Source organism: Hyla sarda, chromosome 2 (genome assembly GCF_029499605.1).
Source record: "Hyla sarda isolate aHylSar1 chromosome 2, aHylSar1.hap1, whole genome shotgun sequence".
NCBI classification, from domain to species: Eukaryota; Metazoa; Chordata; class Amphibia; order Anura; family Hylidae; genus Hyla; species Hyla sarda.
Genome location: NC_079190.1, coordinates 425962603 through 425983674, shown reverse-complemented (window position 1 = coordinate 425983674; position 21072 = coordinate 425962603). Strand labels below are relative to the sequence as shown.

Below are 21072 nucleotides of genomic sequence, written 5' to 3'. Positions count from 1 at the left end.
ATGGCAGAGTTCCCCCACATTAGGCAGGCAGTGTTCCCCCCACGTTAGGCAGACAGTGTTCCCCCCACATTAGGCAGACAGTGTTCCCCCACATTAGGCAGGCAGTGTTCCCCCACATTAGGCAAGCAGTGTTCCCCCACATTAGGCAGACAGAGTTCCCCCACATTAGACAGACAGAGTTCCCCCACATTAGGCAGGCAGTGTTTCCCCACATTAGGCAGACAGTGTTTCCTCACATTAGGCAGGCAGTGTTTCCCCACATTAGGCAGGCAGTGTTCCCCCACATTAGGCAGACAGAGTTCCCCCCCATTAGGCAGACAGTGTTCCCCCACATTAGGCAGGCAGTGTTCCCCCACATTAGGCAGACAGAGTTCCCCCACATTAGACAGACAGAGTTCCCCCACATTAGGCAGGCAGTGTTTCCCCACATTAGACAGACAGTGTTTCCCCACATTAGGCAGGCAGTGTTTCCCCACATTAGGCAGGCAGTGTTCCCCCACATTAGGCAGACAGAGTTCCCCCCCATTAGGCAGGCAGTGTTCCCCCACATTAGGCTGGCAGTATGTTCCCCCGCATTAGGTGCAATATAGTCCCCCACATTAGGCTGGCACTATGTTCCCCCACATTAGGTGCAATATAGTCCCCCACATTAGGCTGGCAGTATGTTCCCCCACATTAGGTGCAATATAGTCCGCCACATTAGGCTGGCAGTATGTTCCCCCAGATTAGGTGAAGTATAGTCTCCCCACATTAGGTGCAATACAGTCCCCCACATTAGGCTGGCAGTATGTTCCCCACATTAGATGCAATATAGTCCCCCACATTAAGCTGGCAGTATGTTCCCCAACATTAGGTGCAATATAGTCCCCCACATTAGGCTGGCAGTATGTTCCCCCACATTAGGTGCAATATAGTCCCCCACATTAGGCTGGCAGTATGTTCCCCCACATTCGGTGCAATATAGTCCCCCACATTAACCTGGCAGTATGTTCCCCACATTAGGTGCAATATAGTCCCCCACATTAGGCCGGCAGTATAGTCCCCCCACATTAGGTGCAATATAGTCCCCCACATTAGGCTGGCAGTATGTTCCCCCACATTATGTGCAATATAGTCCCCCACATTAACCTGGCAGTATGTTCCCCCACATTAGGTGCAATATAGTCCCCCACATTAGGCTGGCACTATGTTCCCCCACATTAGGTGCAATATAGTCCCCCACATTAGGCTGGCAGTATGTTCCCCCACATTAGGTGCAATATAGTCCGCCACATTAGGCTGGCAGTATGTTCCCCCAGATTAGGTGAAGTATAGTCTCCCCAAATTAGGTGCAATACAGTCCCCCACATTAGGCTGGCAGTATGTTCCCCACATTAGATGCAATATAGTCCCCCACATTAAGCTGGCAGTATGTTCCCCAACATTAGGTGCAATATAGTCCCCCACATTAGGCTGGCAGTATGTTCCCCCACATTAGGTGCAATATAGTCCCCCACATTAGGCTGGCAGTATGTTCCCCCACATTCGGTGCAATATAGTCCCCCACATTAACCTGGCAGTATGTTCCCCCACATTAGGTGCAATATAGTCCCCCACATTAGGCCGGCAGTATAGTCCCCCCACATTAGGTGCAATATAGTCCCCCACATTAGGCTGGCAGTATGTTCCCCCACATTATGTGCAATATAGTCCCCCACATTAACCTGGCAGTATGTTCCCCCACATTAGGTGCAATATAGTCCCCCACATTAGGCTGGCAGTATGTTCCCCACATTAGGTGCAATATAGTCCCCAACATTAGGCCGGCAGTATAGTCCCCCCACATTAGGTGCAATATATTCCCCCACATTAGGCTGGCAGTATGTTCCCCCACATTAGGTGTCATATAGTCCACACCATTAGGCTGGCCGTATGTTCCCCCACATTAGGTGCAATATAGTCCCCCACATTAAGCTGGCAGTATGTTCCCCCCACATTAGGTGCAATATAGTCTGCACCATTAGGCAGGCAGTGTTCCCTCACATTAGGCAGGCAGTGTTCCCCCACATTAGGCAGGAAGTGTTCCCCCACATTAGGCAGGCAGTGTTCCCTCACATTAGGCAGACAGAGTTCCCCCCCATTAGGCTGGCAGTATGTTCCCCCGCATTAGGTGCAATATAGTCCCCCACATTAGGCTGGCACTATGTTCCCCCACATTAGGTGCAATATAGTCCGCCACATTAGGCTGGCAGCATGTTCCCCCAGATTAGGTGCAGTATAGTCTCCCCACATTAGGTGCAATACAGTCCCCCACATTAGGCTGGCAGTATGTTCCCCACATTAGGTGCAATATAGTCCCCCACATTAAGCTGGCAGTATGTTCCCCCACATTAGGTGCAATATAGTCCCCCACATTAGGCCGGCAGTATAGTTCCCCCACATTAGGTGCAATATAGTCCCCCACATTAGGCTGGCAGTATGTTCCGCCACATTAGGTGCAATATAGTCCCCCACATTAACCTGGCAGTATGTTCCCCCACATTAGGTGCAATATAGTCCCCCACATTAGGCCGGCAGTATGTTCCCCACATTAGGTGCAATATAGTCCCCAACATTAGGCCGGCAGTATAGTCCCCCCACATTAGGTGCAATATAGTCCCCCACATTAGGCTGGCAGTATGTTCCCCCACATTAGGTGCAATATAGTCCCCCCCACATTAGGTGCAATATAGTCCCCCACATTAGGCCGGCAGTATGTTCCCCCACATTAGGTGCCATATAGTCCCCCACATTAGGTGCGATATAGTCTGCACCATTAGGCTGGCCGTATGTTCCCCCACATTAGGTGCAATATAGTCCCACACATTAGGCTGGCAGTATGTTCCCCCACATTAGGCTGGCAGTATGTTCCCCCCATTAGGCTAACAGTATAGTCCCCCACATTACGTTGGCAGTATAGTTCCCCCCACATTAGGTGCAGTATGTTCCCCCACAGACATACAGCCTCCAGCCATACTGTATGGCTGGAGGCTGTATGCCTGTGTACGGCCCCACTTCAGTGTTCCGACCAGCGCTCCTTAGGTCCGGCCATAGCAGGACCGGAGGATCACTGGTCGGAACACCGAAGCTGACGTGCCACTGGTAAACACTTATCAACTGTCAGCGTGCGTCCTTCTTGCTTCTTCTCCGCTCCTCCACGTCCCTGCGTGCACTAGATCCCCGCGGTCTCCACATTTTTAAAGTAAACGCGGGGCTGCAGGGACTTAACAAAGGTGTCCCTGTGTTCCGAAAGCATCTTTTGGAACACAGGGATGTGCCGAGGCAAAAACACCCACATGCCTCCCCCGCCGAACCCCTGAGACTGACTCACCGAATCCCTGGGCCTTAAGGTAAGGATCCATTTTGCTGGCCCCATTTTATCTTACCCTATACCTCACTGTACTCCATTTACCTGCACGAGGTGCGCACCGGCCTCTTTTTCTTTTTGTCTATTTTACTGAGCTGGCATTAGGAAGAGAACTGTATTCATAGAGAGGTATGCACAGAATATAGCCATCAGCTAAATGCCAGCTATTTCTCCCAATCCCCCCATTCATATGAACGGTTGGGCACATAATGATTGGGGGGGGGGGGGGTGCTGCCAACATGCTCCATCCTTCTCTCTAATAACATCTGTTCACATTGGATAGTCAGGTGATTTTAAGGTCCTTATAAAAACAATTACATTTTTAGAAATCCCTTGTTGGCGAAAAAAACTAAATCAAATTTGACCCCAGAAATGATATCAATTGTAAGTGTTGTAATATATTTAACATGTTTCACTTCAGGTAAAACAATGTGTGATGTGTACAAGGGGGATAAAGTCCAATTGTTAATACAAATATATACAATACAATATTGGCCAAACATGTCAAAAGGACAGTCTTTTGGCATATGTCTGGCCCTTTATAGGATATGCTTCTGGCATATGTTCCTGCAGAAATAGGGAGATGTCAAAATCTGTGTAGAGAAAAAGTGGAACAGTTTCCCATAGTAACCAATCATATTGCTTCTTATTGCTTCTTTTATATTTCAGCGGCATTTAAAAATAATGAAAGTTAGGATCTGATTGGTTTCCATGGACAACTGCACCACTTGTTCCCTGCACAGGCCTTTTCTCTACCTCTGTATTCACATAGTAAGATGTGTTCACTATCATATAGTTGGTCATTATGACCTTATTCCAGAACCATCAACATGTTCTTCCTCATGAAAGGAACCTTCCCATCCCTTATTATTACCACTAATACTTCTGAAATGACATTAAAATGGACCACACATTATTGCACATCAGACAGGCAACAACTACAGACAGAAGAAGAACTATCCAGCTGGGAAACTAGAGAAAATCTAAGGCATTACATTACTTGAAGGAGAAGCATGGGCAAGAAGAGTGCTGCTGTTTCTGGAAAAGGGAAGCCTTTTTTGACACTCATGGGACCTTTATTGAGTGATGAGGTGCCTATTGGTACATTTGCTGTATGCATACAGCAAAATGGGCAATTAAAGGGGTACTCCGGCCCTGAGACATCTTATCCCCTATCCAAAGGATTGCCGCTGGGGACCCCCGCAATCTTGTTTGAGCTGCACGCCGTGGTGCCAGCTCACAAACAGCAGGGTGGCGACCACTAATCGTGACGTCACAACTCCACCCCGTGTGACATCACCCCCCACCCCTGCTATGCAAGTCTATGGGAGGGGGCATGACATCCACCCCCCCCCCCCCCGACGATCGCCGGTGAATTCACACCGATGATTTGCGGCTATTGCAGGTCATACGGGTCTCCTGTGACCCGGAGACCCGAAAAATAAGGGGGAGCGGGGTTGTCCAAGACACCCACGATCCCCCTGAAGGGATAGGAGTGAGGTGGCAGGGGTGCCACCTCTCCTATCGCTGCTATTGGTCGTTCAGAAGAGATGACCAATAGCAGATCGGGGGCAGGGGGTTAGCGTTTGGTTCCCCCGCTTTGCCCACCCACTGTAGTCCGGACAGAGCGGGGGAACCGACGGTGACCAGCGCTGAAGGTCCACTTACCATCGGCAATGGGCTGCAATCGGCGGCGGCAGCGGGCGGCGATCAGCGGCGGCAGCAGAGGACGGCGATGCGGCTCCCTGGATCCTATGGAAGCCGGTGAATTGCCTAGTAACATCTGGAGGGCTACAGTTTGGATATCGCTACACAGTGGTCTCTAAACTGGAACCCTCCAGATGTTGCAAAACTACAACTCCTAGCATGCCCAGACAGCTGTTTGGGCATGCTGGGATTTGTAGTTTTGCAACAGCTGGAGGGCTACAGTTTGGAGATCACTGTGCAGTGGTCTCTAAACTGTGGCCCTCTAGATCTTGCAAAACTACAACCCCTAGCATGCACACGTAGCAGTTTGCTGTCTGGGCATGCTGGGATTTGTAGTTTGGCAACATCTGGAGGGCCACAGTTTGGAGATCACTGTGCAGTGGTCTCTAAACTGTAGCCCGACAGATGTTGCAAAACTGCAAATCCCAGCATGCCCAAACAGCAAACAGCTGTCTCGGCATGCTGGGAGTTGTAGTTGTGTACCTCCAGCTGTTGCATAACTACATCTCCCAGCATGCCCTTTGGCAATCAGTACATGCTGGGAGTTGTAGTTTTGTAACAGCTGGAGGCACACTGGTTGGAAAATACTGAGTTAGTTCATAGAACCTAACTGAAGGTTTTCCAACCAGTGTGCCTCCAGTTGTTGCAAAAGTACAACTCCCAGCATGCACGGTCTGTCAGTATATGCTGGGAGTTGTAGTTTTGAAACAGCTGGAGGTTTGCAGTGAGTTTCCTGCTTCAAGTTTGAGCTGCGGCAAATGTTTCCTAAAAACACTACACTACACTAACACATAATAAAGGGTAAAACACTACATTTACACCCCTTACACTGCCCCCCCCCCCCCCCCAATAAAAAACATATCGTACGGCATTGTTTCCAAAACGGAGCATCCAGCTGTTGCAAAACAATAACTGACAGCAGTTCCGGACAGCCACTGACTGTCCAGGCATGCTGGGAGTTTAGCAACAGCTGGAGGCACCCTGTTTGGGAATCACTGTCATAGAATAGCCCTATGTCCACCCCTATGCAATCCCAAATTTAGTACTCAAATGCACATGGCGCTCTCTCACTTCGGAGCCCTGTCATATTTCAAGGAAACAGTTTATGGCCACATATGGGGTATTTCCGTACTCTGGAGAAATTGCACTACAAATTTTGGGGGGCTTTTTCTCCTTTTACCCCTTATAAAAAGGAAAAGTTGGGGGCTACACCAGCCTGTTAGTGTAAAAAAATAGAAATGTTTACACTAACATGCTGGTGTTGCCCCATACTTTTTATTTTCACAAGCAGTAAAAGGAAAAAAAAGACCCCCAAAATTTGTAATGCAATTTCTCCTGAGTGCGGAAATACCCCATATGTGGGCGTAAAATGCTCTGCGGGCGCACAACAAGGCTCAGGAGTGAGAGCGCACCATGTACATTTGAGGCCTAAATTGGTGATTTGCACAGGGGTGGCTGATTTTACAGCGGTTCTGACATAAACGCAAAAAAAATTAATACCTACATGTAACCCCATTTTGGAAACTACACCCCTCACTCAATGTAACAAGGGGTATAGTGAGCCTTAACACCCCACAGGTGTTTGAAGAATGTTCATTAAAGTTGGATGGGAAAATGAAAAAAAAAAATTCACTGAATGTCCATTCAAGTTCTGGTTGAACTTGATGGACATATGTCTTTTTTCGACCGTACTAACTATGTAACTATGAAGAGAAAAAAAATTTCACTGAAGAGAAAATTTGTCCGGAATTGAAGGCCACGTGTGTTTACAAAGCCCCCATAGTGCCAGAACAATGGACCCCCCCCCCCAACACATGTGACCCCATTTTGGAAACTACATCCCTCACAGAATGTAATAAGGAGTACAGTCAGCATTTAAGCCCCACAGCTGTCTGATTTTTGGAACATTGGTCCGTGAAAATGAAAAATGTAATTTTACATTTGCACAGCCCATCTTTTCAAAGATCTGACAAAAGCCAGTGGGGTGTAAATGCTCACTGCACCCCTTATTAAATTCTGTGAGGGGTGTACTTTCCAAAATGGGGTCACATGTCGGTATTTAGTTTTTTTGCGTTTATGTCAGAACCGCTGTAAAATCAGCCACCCCTGTACAAATCACCAATTTAGGCCTCAAATGTACATAGTTTTGGTACCACAGGGGGCTTTGTAAACGCACATGGCCCCTGACTTCCATTCCAAACAAATTCTCACTCCAAAAGCTCAATGGCACTCCTCCTCTTCTGAGAAGTAATGGGGTTACAAATGTTGGGGGTCATTTTCTCCTATTACCCCTTGTAAAAATGTAAAGTTTGGGCAAAAAGCTGCATTTTAGTGACATTTAAAAAAAAAATTTAATTTACACATCCAACTTTAACAAAAAGTCGTAAAAACACCTGTGAGGTGTTAAGGCTCACTGTACCCATTCTTACGTTCCTTGAGGGGTGTAGTTTCCAAAATAGTATGCCATGTATTTTTTTTTTTTTATTCTTTTGCTGTTCTGGCACCATAGGGGCTTCCTAAATGTGACATGGCCCCCAAAAAACATTTCAGCTAAATTTGCTTTCCAAAAGCCAAATGTGACTCCTTCTCTTCTGAGCATTGTAGTTCGCCCACAGAGCATTTTTTGTCCTAACATGGGGTATTTCAATACTCAGAAGAGATGGGGTTACAAATTTTGGGAGGCATTTTCTCCCATCACCCTTTGTAAAAGTGGTACATTTGTGGGGGAAAAACTGCACTTTAGTGAAAAAAATTTGTTTTTTCATTTACGCATCCGAATTTAACAAAAAGTCGTCAAACACCTGTGGGGTGTTAAGGCTCACTGGTTACGTACCTTGAGGGGTGTAGTTTCCAAAATGGTATGCCATGTGGGGGGTTTTCTGCTGTTCTGGCACCATAGGTGCTTCACAAATGCGACATGCCCCCCAAAAACCATTTCAGCCAAATTCACTCTCAAAAATCCCATTGTTGCTCCTTAACTTTTGAGCCCTCTACTGGGCCCCGCCGAACACTTGACATACACATATGAGGTATTTCCTTACTCGAGAGAAAATTGAGTTACAAATTTTTGGGGGCTTTTTCTCTTATTACCCCTTGTAAAAATTCAAAAACTGGGTCTACAAGAACATGTGAGTGTAAAAAATGAAGATTTTGAATTTTCTCCTTCACTTTGCTGCTATTTCTGTGAAACACCTAAAGGGTTAACACACTTGCTGAATGTCATTTTGAATACTTTGAGGGGTGCAGTTTTTATAATGCGGTCATTTGTGGGGTATTTATAATATGAAGGCCCTTGAAATCCACTTCAAAATTGAACTGGTCCCTGAAACATTTCAATTTTGAAAATTTTGTGAAAAATTGGAAAATTGCTGCTGAACTTTGAAGCCCTCTGATGTTTTCCAAAAGTAAAAACATCTCAACTTTATGATGCCAACATGAAGAAGACATATTGTATATGTGAATCAATATATAATTTATTTGGTTTGTCTATTTTCCTTACAAGCAGAGAGCTTCAAAGTTAGAAAAATGCTAAATGTTCAATTTTTTCATAACATTTGGGAATTTTTCACCAAGAAATGATGCAAATATCGACAAAAATTTATGACTAACATAAAGTAGAATATGTCAGGAAATAAGAATCTCTGAATCAGAATGAAAATTAAAAGCATCCCAGAGTTATTAATGCTTAAGGTGACAGTGGTCAGATGTGCAAAAAACGCTCTGGTCCTTAAGGTGAAACTGGGCTTGGTCCTTAAGGGGTTAAACATAATGGGTCCCAGTACAGATCCCTGAGGTCCCCACTGTTAACAAGATCTTGCTCTGAATATACTTTAACTACAACCCTCTGTTGTCTGTCCCTAAGCCACTGCCTACTCTATTCAACAATATGGGAGTCCAAGCTCAATGACTGCAGTTTATTGACAAGTCTTCTGTGTGGGACAAAACCCTTACTAAAACCCTTACCAAAATCTAGACAAGCAATGTATACTGCACCACTGCCATCTATTATTTTAGTCACCCAATCAAAAATTCTGTAAAATTAGTTTGACATAATCTCTTGAAAAAAAAAAAAAAAAAACGTATTGTTTCTCATCATGCAAACCATGTGATTTTAGATGTTCCACAATTTTATCCTTTAGTAGGGTTTCCATTAAAGGGGTATTCCAGGAAAAAACTTTTTTTTATATATCAACTGGCTCCAGAAATTTAAACAGATTTGTAAATTAGTTCTATTAAAAAAATCTTAATCCTTTCAGTACTTATGAGCTGCTGAAGTTGAGTTGTTCTTTTCCATCTAAGTGCTCTCTGATGACACGTGTCTCGGGAACCGCCCAGTTTAGAAGCAAATCCCGATATCAAACCTCTTCTACTCTGTGCAGTTCCCGAGACAAGCAGATATGTCAGCAGAGAGCACTGTTTCCAGACAGAAAACAACTCAAATTCAGCAGCTGATAATTATTGAAAGGATTAAGATTTTTTTTAATAGAAGTCATTTACAAATCTGTTTAACTTTCTGGAGCCAGTTGATATAAGATTTTTTTTTTTTTTCCTTGAATACCCCTTTAATTTCCCCAGGAAACTCATCCTCCAGCTATCATTGGTTCCATTCACTGACATGGATGTATGCCATTGTCTGTGCTTCCCTACAGCCATAAATTTCCAATCTATAAAAATGATTCTTCCTTATCGCTTCTATTCCCATGGGGAGCTGTACAATGATCTGACATATTCAGCTTGGCAGAACTAATCAGCTACCTATGTGGACAGCCGCGGCAGCACAGGGGTTAAGCACCCTTTCCTTGCCGGCCGCTTAGCCTCGTCCTCACTTTTTTGGGTGAACAAATGATATTTTTCAGAAACCCAGACGTCAGCGAGACATTCTAACATAAGAAAGAGGATATAGTGATAGTGTCCGGCCATTATAAAGGAGAGATACAAGGCGCTCCAGCGCAGAAGTGGTTAAACGGGTGTGGCCAAGTGACGGCTGACAGTGTGCGCCTGCGCGGTGGGGACATACACACAGCGCTGCTGCTGCCTCTCCTCTCAGTGTGGGGATAGGCGGCGGGTGTAAAGGGGTTTTATTTCGGGCGCTGGAGCTCCCAGGATCCTTCTCCCGGGCGGGATCACCCGTCTCCTTCCATCATTCCATGGGATAATAATGACAGCCCGGTCGCCGCTACAGGGTTTCTTCTTCGGCTACTAGATGGCTCTGGTTACGGTGCAGCGATCCCCCACCCCCAGCACGACCTCCAGCCCCTGCGTGTCGGTGAGTGATGAGGATGATGAGAGTGATGAGAGTCCAGTGTTCTCTCCCATTGTCTGGTACCGATAGCTCTTCCTGCCTTATAGTGTCCACCGGTGTCTTAGTGCGCATGCGCGTCAGCTGCTGCTGCTGGTACTGCTGCTGTCTCCTCACCATCCCTTGCTTCCTTCCTTGATCTGCAAGGCCTGCTCTGCCATTGTGCCCCTCCAGGGTTATGCTCTGCTAGTGAGCACTATCCACAGTGGAAATCCCCTGTGCCTCGCGCCGGCTGCCCTGACGTCCCCCGCGCCGGCTGCCCTGACGTCCCCCGCGCCGGCTGCCCTGACGTCCCCCGCGCCGGCTGCCCTGACGTCCCCCGCGCCGGCTGCCCTGACGTCCCCCGCGCCGGCTGCCCTGACGTCCCCCGCGCCGGCTGCCCTGACGTCCCCCGCGCCGGCGGCCCTGACGTCCCCCGCGCCGGCTGCCCTGACGTCCCCCGCGCCGGCTGCCCTGACGTCCCCCGCGCCGGCTGCCCTGACGTCCCCCGCGCCGGCTGCCCTGACGTCCCCCGCGCCGGCTGCCCTGACGTCCCCCGCGCCGGCTGCCCTGACGTCCCCCGCGCCGGCTGCCCTGACGTCCCCCGCGCCGGCTGCCCTGACGTCCCCCGCGCCGGCTGCCCTGACGTCCCCCGCGCCGGCTGCCCTGACGTCCCCCGCGCCGGCTGCCCTGACGTCCCCCGCGCCGGCTGCCCTGACGTCCCCCGCGCCGGCTGCCCTGACGTCCCCCGCGCCGGCTGCCCTGACGTCCCCCGCGCCTCGCGCTGGCTGCCCTGACGTCCCTCGCGCCGGCTGCCCTGACGTCCCCCGCGCCTCGCGCTGGCTGCCCTGACGTCCCCCGCGCCTCGCGCTGGCTGCCCTGACGTCCCCCGCGCCGGCTGCCCTGACGTCCCTCGCGCCGGCTGCCCTGACGTCCCCCGCGCCTCGCGCCGGCTGCCCTGACGTCCCTCGCGCCGGCTGCCCTGACGTCCCCCGTGCCTCGCGCCGGCTGCCCTGACGTCCCCCGCGCCGGCTGCCCTGACGTCCCCCCGCGCCGGGCTGCCCTGACGTCCCCCCCGCGCCGGGCTGCCCTGACGTCCCCCCGCGCCGGGCTGCCCTGACGTCCCCCCGCGCCGGGCTGCCCTGACGTCCCCCCGCGCCGGGCTGCCCTGACGTCCCCCCCGCGCCGGGCTGCCCTGACGTCCCCCCGCGCCGGGCTGCCCTGACGTCCCCCCGCGCCGGGCTGCCCTGACGTCCCCCGCGCATCCCTGTGGTTGTTTTCCCCATTGCTTCAATTTGTAAGGCCGACCACCACTAATGCCGGGCAGTGGTACCCATTAGGAGTTGTCGCTTGCTTGTGGGGCTGAATAGAAAGGAGCCATGTATACACATGGGAGATGTCGCATAATGCAATAATATACATGTACCTTAATACAAGTCAGTGGCGATTCTCTCAAGACGTTTGCATACATGTCTTGAATTGTATAATGCCAGCACTTTCCATGGATTTTGTATATGTGAAATATCTCCTCCTTTTTAAAAACAAACAAATGGGTGTTACTTTTGAACACATGCTTTTAATGCGTATACATTAGATGTATAGCCTTTCTTGGTGCATGCATGTTTTTTATGTTTCGCTTTGTTTTTCTTGCAAAAAAATGTTTTTATGTCATAAAACAATTTTTTTTTGCTTGTAACTGCACTTGCCTTTTTTCCTTGTAACCTTGTTTCTTGTTACTTCGGATGCCTGAATATAAAAAAAAATAATAGCCTCTTTATCATTGTTGAACAAAAATAAATAAATATATACAATGGTCCCTCAAGTTACTGTGGTGGCGGATGAGAGGATACTGTCTTGTGGGGATGTAGGGTGTTTAGGGTGTTGCTGTTCAGAATAGTTAAGGGCGCTGTTAACCCTTGTCACTCGTGACGCCAGGGTAAGGGTTAAATGCTGGGTTTCTTGATAGGCCTATTGCCACCCTTCCCAAGAGCAATAGGTGATGCAGAAATAAAGGATTGTCCACAACCACTGTTAACTGAAAACTTGCAGGAACTTTTACTGAGGAATTTCTGTGCATGTAGTAATAGTAACAGTCCATATAACAGAGTCTCTTTACATATAGCTTGAGCAGCGATTGACAGTCGGTTGGGATCAGATAAGCCCAATTTAGCTTCTCTAGAGTTGTATTGCAGAGATCCGCTGGATTTAGGGGAGTAATTAGGTCCAGTGATCTTGCGATGAGTAGCGGGGAATGGCTTAGTATATCCGCTATGCTATAGGCCTAGGCCGCAAGGCTTTGGCCTAGTAAATCGTCTTGTAAGCTGTGGAGGTCTTTTTTATAATTATTATTATTATTATTATTATTATTATACATTTTTTTATATATAATATATATTTTTTTTGTGTGCGACTTTTCAGTGATTGCAAACTCTTACATCAGGGGTCTCAAACTCCCGGCCCATGGAACGAAATTTTGCGGCCCGGGCAGGTGATTTCTTCAGGCATTTAGCCCTGCTTCGGGCAAGTAGCGGTAAATGCCGGACGATAGAGCTGGGCGGTATGACCAAAAATGTGTATCACAGTATTTTTGTAACTTATGGCAGTTCCACGGTATATAACGGTATTTCTCCCCCGCCCCCCCAAATCATGTGACCCGCGAGCGCTGTTCTGCTTCTCCCCCCCAATTATCTATCAGTCCAGCACTGCGATGTCCCCATAGGGGAACTACTCACATATCACCCCCAAGCGCTGCCCTCCTCGTCCTCCTGTTTGTTGCGAGCCGCCGGCGCTGACACTCTATATACTGTACGCTGTATCCCTATGCCCGGGCTGCAAAAGAGAAACAAAATAAACTTTAAATCCCCGTTGGTCCGCTACTGGTCACACCTGCTTCCTGGGGATGGGAACGTCGGAGAGCCATCAGCCTATCACCAGCCGCAGGGATGTTCCGCCTCGGCCAGTGACAGGTTGAGCGCACTGTAATGTAAGAAGCCGGCTTCTTACATTACAGTGCGCTCAACCTATGACCGGCAGAGGTGGAACATCCCTGCGGCTGGTGATAGGCTGACGGCTCTCCGACGTTCCCGTCCCCAGGAAGCAGGTGAGGCCGGTACCAAAGGGGAGTTAAAGTTGATTTTGTTTATGCAGCCCGGGCATAGGGATACAGCGTACAGTACAGAGTTCCAGTGCCAGCGGCCCGCAACAAACAGGAGGACGAGAAGGGCAGCGCTTGCGGGTGACATGTGAGTAGTTCCCCGATGGGGACAGTGCGGCGCTGGGCTGATAATTAATTGGGGGGGGGGGGGGGAGAAGCAGAACAGCGCTCGGAGGTCACATATGATTAGTTCCCTGATGTGGAGACAGCGCAGCGCTGGGTTGATAATTCATTCATTCCCGAGGGGGAGGGGCCCAACCGGTATTGCGGTATGGGAAAAATTCATATCGTGGAGGACAAAAAATTCGGTATGAACCGGTATATCGCCCAGCACTACCGGAATACTTCACAAACGTCGGCACACACTGCTACTGTACCTATATCTCCCTGCTGCAGCTTATAATGAGCCTTCCTGGAGGGATGTGCGTGATTGTTGACGTCACCTAACGAGCACATCCCCGCAAAGAAGGCTCGTTTTAGGCTGCAGCAGGGAGACGTAGGTACTGTAGCTGTGAAACTTAACTTGCCAAATTACTTGCCTAATAAGGGAGGACCTGCTTATCACCAGGGGCTAACCTATCTTCTTAGGGAGCATAATTGTTTAAATAGTAGCCCTACCTGCCGGGGGGTAATATCTATCTGGGGGCCTGTACACCTATTGGGAACCCCTACTTGATCATCAGGTAGTGCTCCCCAGTAGGTAGACAGGCCCCAGATAGATATTACCCCCATCAGTGATGGGGATCATATCTATCTGGGGCCTCTATACCTATTTGGGAGCCCTACCAGATGGAGGTCATATCTATCTGGGGGCCTGTGTACCTACTGGGGAGCCCTACCTGATGGTGGTCATATCTATATGGGTGCCTATGTATCCACTGGGGAGCCCTACCAGATGGGGGGGGGGGGGGTCATATCTATCTGGGGGCCTGTGTACCTACTGGGGAGCCCTACCTGATGGTGGTCATATCTATATGGGTGCCTATGTATCCACTGGGGAGCCCTACCAGATGGAGGGGGGGTCGTATCTATCTGGGGGCCTGTGTACCTACTGGGGAGCCCTACCTGATGGGGGGTCATATCTATATGGGTGCCTATGTATCCACTGGGGAGCCCTACCAGATGGGGGTCATATCTCATATCTATCTGGGGGCATGATGGGGGAATTATATGTGAGGGGCACATGATGGGGGCATTATATGTGATTGTGTACAAATCCTCTTTGATTTGTTTCTCTCTCTGCCTTGGAATGAATGACTCCCCATACAGTGATTCATCTGGCACTGCCAGTCCTCTGGTTAGCACCCGCACCATCCTAAATTAGTGATCACTGCAGGAAATACTCATTGAATTTAACCTATGGTCGATATCCCCTTTAAAGCCCCTTTCACCCTACAGGTATCATCCTGTAAAAACCTCCGTCATTACTTCCGTCAAATAGTCCTGAAAACGGCCGTCAAAAAATCGATTTATTTATTTTTTGACCATCCTTTTGCAGGTATGTCCATTTTTACTAATCTCCCTTATATTTGCCGGCACGAAAGGCGGTGCGTGCACTAATTTTTGTTTCGGCAAAATTAAAGGTGAGAAAACATCCGTTTAAAATGTAACATTGAAGTCTATGGGAAACGGATGTTTTTTTGTTCTGAGCATGTTCAGTACAGCATTACAAGCAGATAGTCACATGGAAATAAAATGACTGACTATAAGGGGTGATAACTGATGGCACGTGTCCGTTATTTTGACAGAATGGAGAAAATTGCTGAAAAAAAAACTTCTACGGGCGCTGTTCTTAGTTCCAGAAAATTCAAGCCAGATGCTGGAAGATGAAATGCTGTATAGCACTATGTTTATTGATAGATAAAACCAATCATGCGTTTTGGAGGTACAGTCCTCCTTCAGATTCAGTCAGAGGAAGGAGGACTGTACCTCCGAAACGCGTCATTGGTTTTATCTATCAATAAACATAGTGCTGTACAGCATTTCAACCATCTTCTAGCATCTGGCTTGAATTTTCAGGAACTAAGAACAGCGCCCGTAGAAAGTTTATTTTATTTAATTTTTTTTCTGCTATTTTCTCCATGTTCTTATGGGAGAAGGTTCCCTCCTTCTTTCCCATTTTCCTTTTTGGCTTGGCAGTTCACTTCCACAAGACTATTGGTACCCCTATTGGGGTGATATGCGCATTGTTTCTATAACCAGGTGAGTGGCCACCTTAAAGGGGTATTCCAGGTCAAAACTTTTTTTAATATATCAACTGGCTCCGGAAAGTTAAACAGATTTGTAAATGACTTCTATTAAAAAAATCTTAATCCTTCCAATAGTGATTAGCTTCTGAAGTTGAGTTGTTGTTTTCTGTCTAACTGCTCAATGATGATGTCACGTCCCGGGAGCTGTGCAGTTCCTATGGGGATATTCTCCCATCATGCACAGCTCCCGGGACGTGACATCATCATTGAGTAGTTAGACAGAAAACTTCAGAAGCTAATAACTATAGGAAGGATTAAGATTTTTTTAATAGCAGTAATTTACAAATCTGTTTAACTTTCCGGAGCCAGTTGATATATAAAAAAGTTTTTGCCTGGAATACCCCTTTTAAGAGCCGACCTATCCCGGTCCTTGTTAGGGCTCTGGCGTCTTAGGTAACCCACGCAGCGCTGTCGTCTACTTTTTTACTTTTTCTCCATAGATTTTGACAGAATGTCCATTAAAATTGGTAATCATCAGTAGAGATGAGCGAACTTACAGTAAATTCGATTTGTCACGAACTTCTCGGCTCGGCAGTTGATGGCTTATCCTGCATAAATTAGTTCAGCTTTCAGGTGCTCCGGTGGGCTGGAAAAGGTGGATACAGTCCTAGGAGACTCTTTCCTAGGACTGTATCCACCTTTTCCAGCCCACCGGAGCATCTGAAAGCTGAACTAATTTATGCAGGATAAGTTCGCTCATCTCTAATCATCAGTTATCATCCGTTGTATTCAGTTATTTTATCAAATTTTTTTTTTCCATAACCCATTATTGCTGAATAACGCATGTCAGAAAGCAGGAACATAACTGTAGTGTGAAAGGGGCCTAAGGGTGCGTTCACACGACCCTCTGTCCCCGTTCCCCCCCCCCCCCCCCCCGTTTAGGTTTAGTTGTTGCTGTTGTTGCACCCGTCTTCGCTCATTTCCTTTTTTATTTATTTATTTTTTTATTTTTTTTTAATGGGAGAAAAGACGGTGCATGCAGTATTTTTTCTCCTGCCAAAAAAACTTTAAAAAAAAAAAAACTGATACAGTAAACTTAACATTGAAGTCTATGGAAAACTGATTAGCTTTTAATGTCGTCCGTTTGCATCCGTTTTTTTTTTTTTTTTTTCCCAATCCGTTTTTTGATCCGTTCTTATTTCTGAGCATGCTCAGAGCAACAAAAAAAAATTTTTTTTTGTTTATTAACTGAACAATAACGGATCCAAACGGATAACATCCGTGTGCATTCGTTATTGTCCGTTTTTTATTTTTATTTTTTTAAAGTCTTTTTATTTTTGACGGGAGAACAGGACGGGTCTAGAGCGCCGTGTGAACGTAGCCTAAATTCTAGCTTCCTCCGTGTTGAGCATAGTCCAGGACCCTTCTGCATTTACATGATATTCCAAGCAGCTGGTTGTGCTTAAAACCTTTGCATTGGGCACACAGCTGCTTATATAATACTATACGCTGGTGGCAGACTTCAGCGGTGGAAAAAAGTGTGCATAATTTATGAGTAGTAAATACACTTCTCTCCGTGCTTTTCCTTGAATTGAGAGAGAGAGAGAGCAAATGAACGCACGGTGCCAGTGCTTCATACGTAGACGTCGTAATGATAATGTATTATGCAGGCGGCAGCTGATTTTAGCGCTCTCTAGAAGACACGGCCATTATAACAGTGCTTGAGATATGACTCGGCCCATTACGGCCTTTTTGACATGCCCGCGTTACCATGGCAGCCAAGTATGTGTAGTAAATTGATTAGCGCAATTCAGGATCGCCTGCTAGTTGTTCCGGCCCGGATTTATTTGTAGGATTAATAGCTTTGTGCTACGTATGTGGATACAGATGCTTCTAGACATCGCCTCGGTCTGTGTTTTGTGCTACCAAGATCTTGCACATGTTGTCAGTTTTTATTTATTTTTTTTATTTTTTTTCATGCCATCTGTTTTTTCCGATAAATCAGTCTATTTCCCAGTTCTTGCAGAGCTGTCTTTTTCTTGAGGGAGTCTTTATAGTCTGATAGAAGTGTAATCCTTCAGACCATTCTACCCGGGCTAGAAGAGGCCACATTCTGGCCATTACTTCTATCCCTTAGATCCGTGTTTCCCAATCAGGGTGCCTCCAGCTGTTGCAAAACTACAACTCCCAGCGTGCTGGGAGTTGTAGTTTTGCAACAGCTGGAGGCACCCTGATTGGGAAACACTGCCCTAGATTCTAAGGGTGCATGCACACCACGTTTTTGCAATACAGTTCCCGTATCAGGATTCCTCAAAACCTGACTAAACTGTATCAAAACGTGTGTACAAATTTTAACCCATATATGGTTGAAAAATGATGTCCGGTTGCATCCGTTTAAAAAAAAAAAAAAAAATTTCAAGTATACGTTTTTAACTTTTCACTCCATTTTGAATAAAGTTTCACTTGTTTGATTGAAATTCCAAGGAAAAAAAAAACCTGTGCAGTCAAAAACCGTATGGGGAAAACCAGATGGAACCCTAAGCACATACAGTTCTGTATGGTTCCCATTGACTCCCATGCTCCCTGGTTCCCACTTTTTGTTTGTCCACGCTGTGTTTTTAATCATTATATGTCTTTATATTATTCTCAATAAAACTCATTTTAGTTTATACATGGTCCGTTCTCAAGTGGTTTCTTTTTCTTTTGGTTTCTTACCTATTGTGAATGGCTTGATCCTGTCGTATCTATATACTAGTGTGACTTTACTTTGTGATCTTGCATGTCCTAATAGTTGGGTGACTGCTGAAAATCTTCTCTACAGAACAGGAAGTATTTGCTTATTATAAGGCTGGGTTCACACTAGTGTAATGCGAACGCGTTTTCGCAACCATACGCAGGCTTCAATTCTTGCCCGAGCAGAGGTTTTATGACTGTCAAGTCAGTTCAGAACATAAAGGGCAAGATTTATCATAACCTGTCCAGAGGAAAAGTTGCTGAGTTGCCCATAGGAACCAATCAGATCGCTTCTTTCATTTTTGAAAAGGCCTCAGAGAAATGAAAGTAGTAATCTGATTGGTTGTTATGGGCAACTCAGCAACTTTCCCTCTGGACAGGTTTGGATAAATCTCCTCCAATGTGTACAACGCCAAACTAAAAAATAATCTGTGGCCCCATCTGACATATCTATTTTAGTAAGCATATGTAGTCCCTGTGACATACGGTAACTATGAGGTACATCTTTTCTTAGAACTTTTTGGGGAAGATTTATCAAAACCTGTCCAGAGGAAAAGTTACCCAGTTGCCCATAGCAACCAATCAAATCGCTTTCATTTTGCAGAGGCCTTTTCCAAAATGAAAGAAGCGATCTGATTGGTTGCTATGGGCAACTCAGCAACTTTTCCTCTGGACAGGTTATGATAAATCTTGCCCTTTATGTTCTGATCTGACTTGGTCATAAAACCTCTGCTCGGGCAAGAATTGCAGCCTGCGTATGGTTGCGTCTTGTGAGGAATATGCATTTTCCTGGAGGACGTATCCAGTCCACATAATATCACTTTGCTTGTATTATGGATGTAAAGGCTGCTCACTATAGAAGTTGCTGTCATAAGCACATATGCTGATGGCACCTTATCTATAAGGCTATGTTCACACGGCAGAATTCCCGTGCACACGCCGGATTCCCGGCAGAGATTCCGATTCCGCTGTCCACAGGAAGAATGAAAATGTCCATTTTTTTTTTCCTGCGGACTCCACATGGAAAGCATTGCAGTCTATGAGACAGCTCATTCATATGATGCCGTCGCTCGCAGTCTACAGAATGTCTGCCCAGAGAGTTTCTGTGTGGACATTTTGCCGTGTGAACCCGATACTGTCCGGCTGTGCACTCGGCCACACGGCTGCAGTGCCGAGTATTTTGATCCTATTGCTTGTTGCGATGCAGTACAGAGTTAATGTAGAAAGTCTATTAGTAGTCTGCAGATCCCATCTATACGGCTGCTTGGTTTGATTAATTGAATGGAAGGCTCCGTGATAATCTGCTTTTGCCCAAAGTGATTTACGGAAGTGTACCCTTAGTCCAATGAGTTCATCCAATGATCGTTCATTAAGATGGTGCACTTGATCCTACTCCTCCCGTCCCTCAGCATTTGCTTAAATGCTTTTATTTTTTGAAAAAGAAAACTCTGTTACTCTATCAAAAACGCGTACTGCAAAAAGACCTTCTATACGCAGCTCCTAAAAAAGTAAAGATTATAAGGAACACTATGGGACTACTAGGCCTCACCTGGCTCAGTATGGTAGGTACGCCACATAAGCTACACGAGACCTTATAGCAGCCTAAGAACAAGGTAATAATTACCACAGGGCATCTGCCAATAATAGGTGTAAGGCACCTTACAAATGTCAGTCTAAGTGACTAAGGCTGGGTTCACATATGTCCGGCATGGTTTCCCTCCAGCGTCCCTAAGCCAATTGCTAGGGTTGATCCCCGCACAACGAGTGCTCCTCTAGTAAGCCCCCCTTACTTCAGGATAAACCTTATGGTGACTGCACTCCACTACTTACTATTAAGGGTATGAACACACTACATTCCTGCCGAGATTAATCGTATCTGTCGGCACCTTGCTGAAAGCGGGATGCCGATGTATACTGTTTACGGGAAAAGCGGATTGTGGCTGCACTTCTATGGCCGAACAGAGTCACTTAGTGACTCATTTCAGGCCGTATGCACCATTTCAAAAGCGCAACAGGGAGACTCTCTATGGGAGACTGCAGTGTCCGCGCGGTCCTAGCGCTGACTGGCCGCACTCTGAATCTCCGGGCGGAAATTTTCTGCCCGGAGATTCCGTAGTCTGAACCTAGCCTAAGGGTTCCCGTTTTCAGCAAGGTTCTGACGGATACGATTAATGGCGGCAGGAATTTAGTGTTATCATACCCTTGCATACAAATGTCAAGCAGAAAGGTGTGAACTACTTTACAATGACTGCACCGTCCAACATCTTCCAGCAGACCAGAGAAATAGATACCAATAATACTGATCAGTGCTATGTCTGTGCATAGCACTGAACAAACAGTATTTGCAATGTAAAAAAGTTCTCCCCCCCCCCCCCCACAATAAAAATTTTAGTAATTTTAAAAAGCAAAAAAATTATTATAAATATATTTGGTATTGGCACGTGCGTAAATGTTCAAACTATCAAAATATGATCGGTGAACGGTGTAAACTTAAAAGAAATAAGTAAAAATTGCTTCTTTTTGGCCATATCACATCCTTGAACAATGAAATAGTTATCTAAAAGTCACATATACGCAAAAGTGGTACCGATTAAAAACTACAGATGACGGCCTCATACAGCCCTGT

The 21072-nt window shown here is 46.7% G+C and overlaps 2 protein-coding genes across 6 annotated transcripts in view; one reads left to right on the top strand and one right to left on the bottom strand.

Annotated features, from left to right (window-relative positions):
- EFCAB5 (EF-hand calcium binding domain 5) overlaps positions 1-11841 on the bottom strand; it is a 129721-nt gene extending 117880 nt beyond the window's left edge. The window contains exon 1 of the mRNA XM_056558990.1: positions 11797-11841. The gene's annotated coding sequence lies outside the window, so the exon portion shown is untranslated. The remainder of the gene's footprint in view (positions 1-11796) is intronic.
- Positions 9737-21072, top strand: part of SSH2 (slingshot protein phosphatase 2) — a 271552-nt gene continuing 260216 nt past the window's right edge. The window contains exon 1 of one of the 5 annotated variants that reach the window (XM_056558978.1): positions 9737-10358. In XM_056558978.1, the coding sequence (XP_056414953.1) occupies positions 10296-10358 (63 nt within the window). In that variant the 5' untranslated portion in view covers positions 9737-10295. Of the gene's footprint in view, positions 10359-18910; positions 18945-21072 lie in introns of those variants that run through there. The other 4 variants (XM_056558982.1, XM_056558984.1, XM_056558986.1 and 1 more) reach the window with 4 other exon arrangements.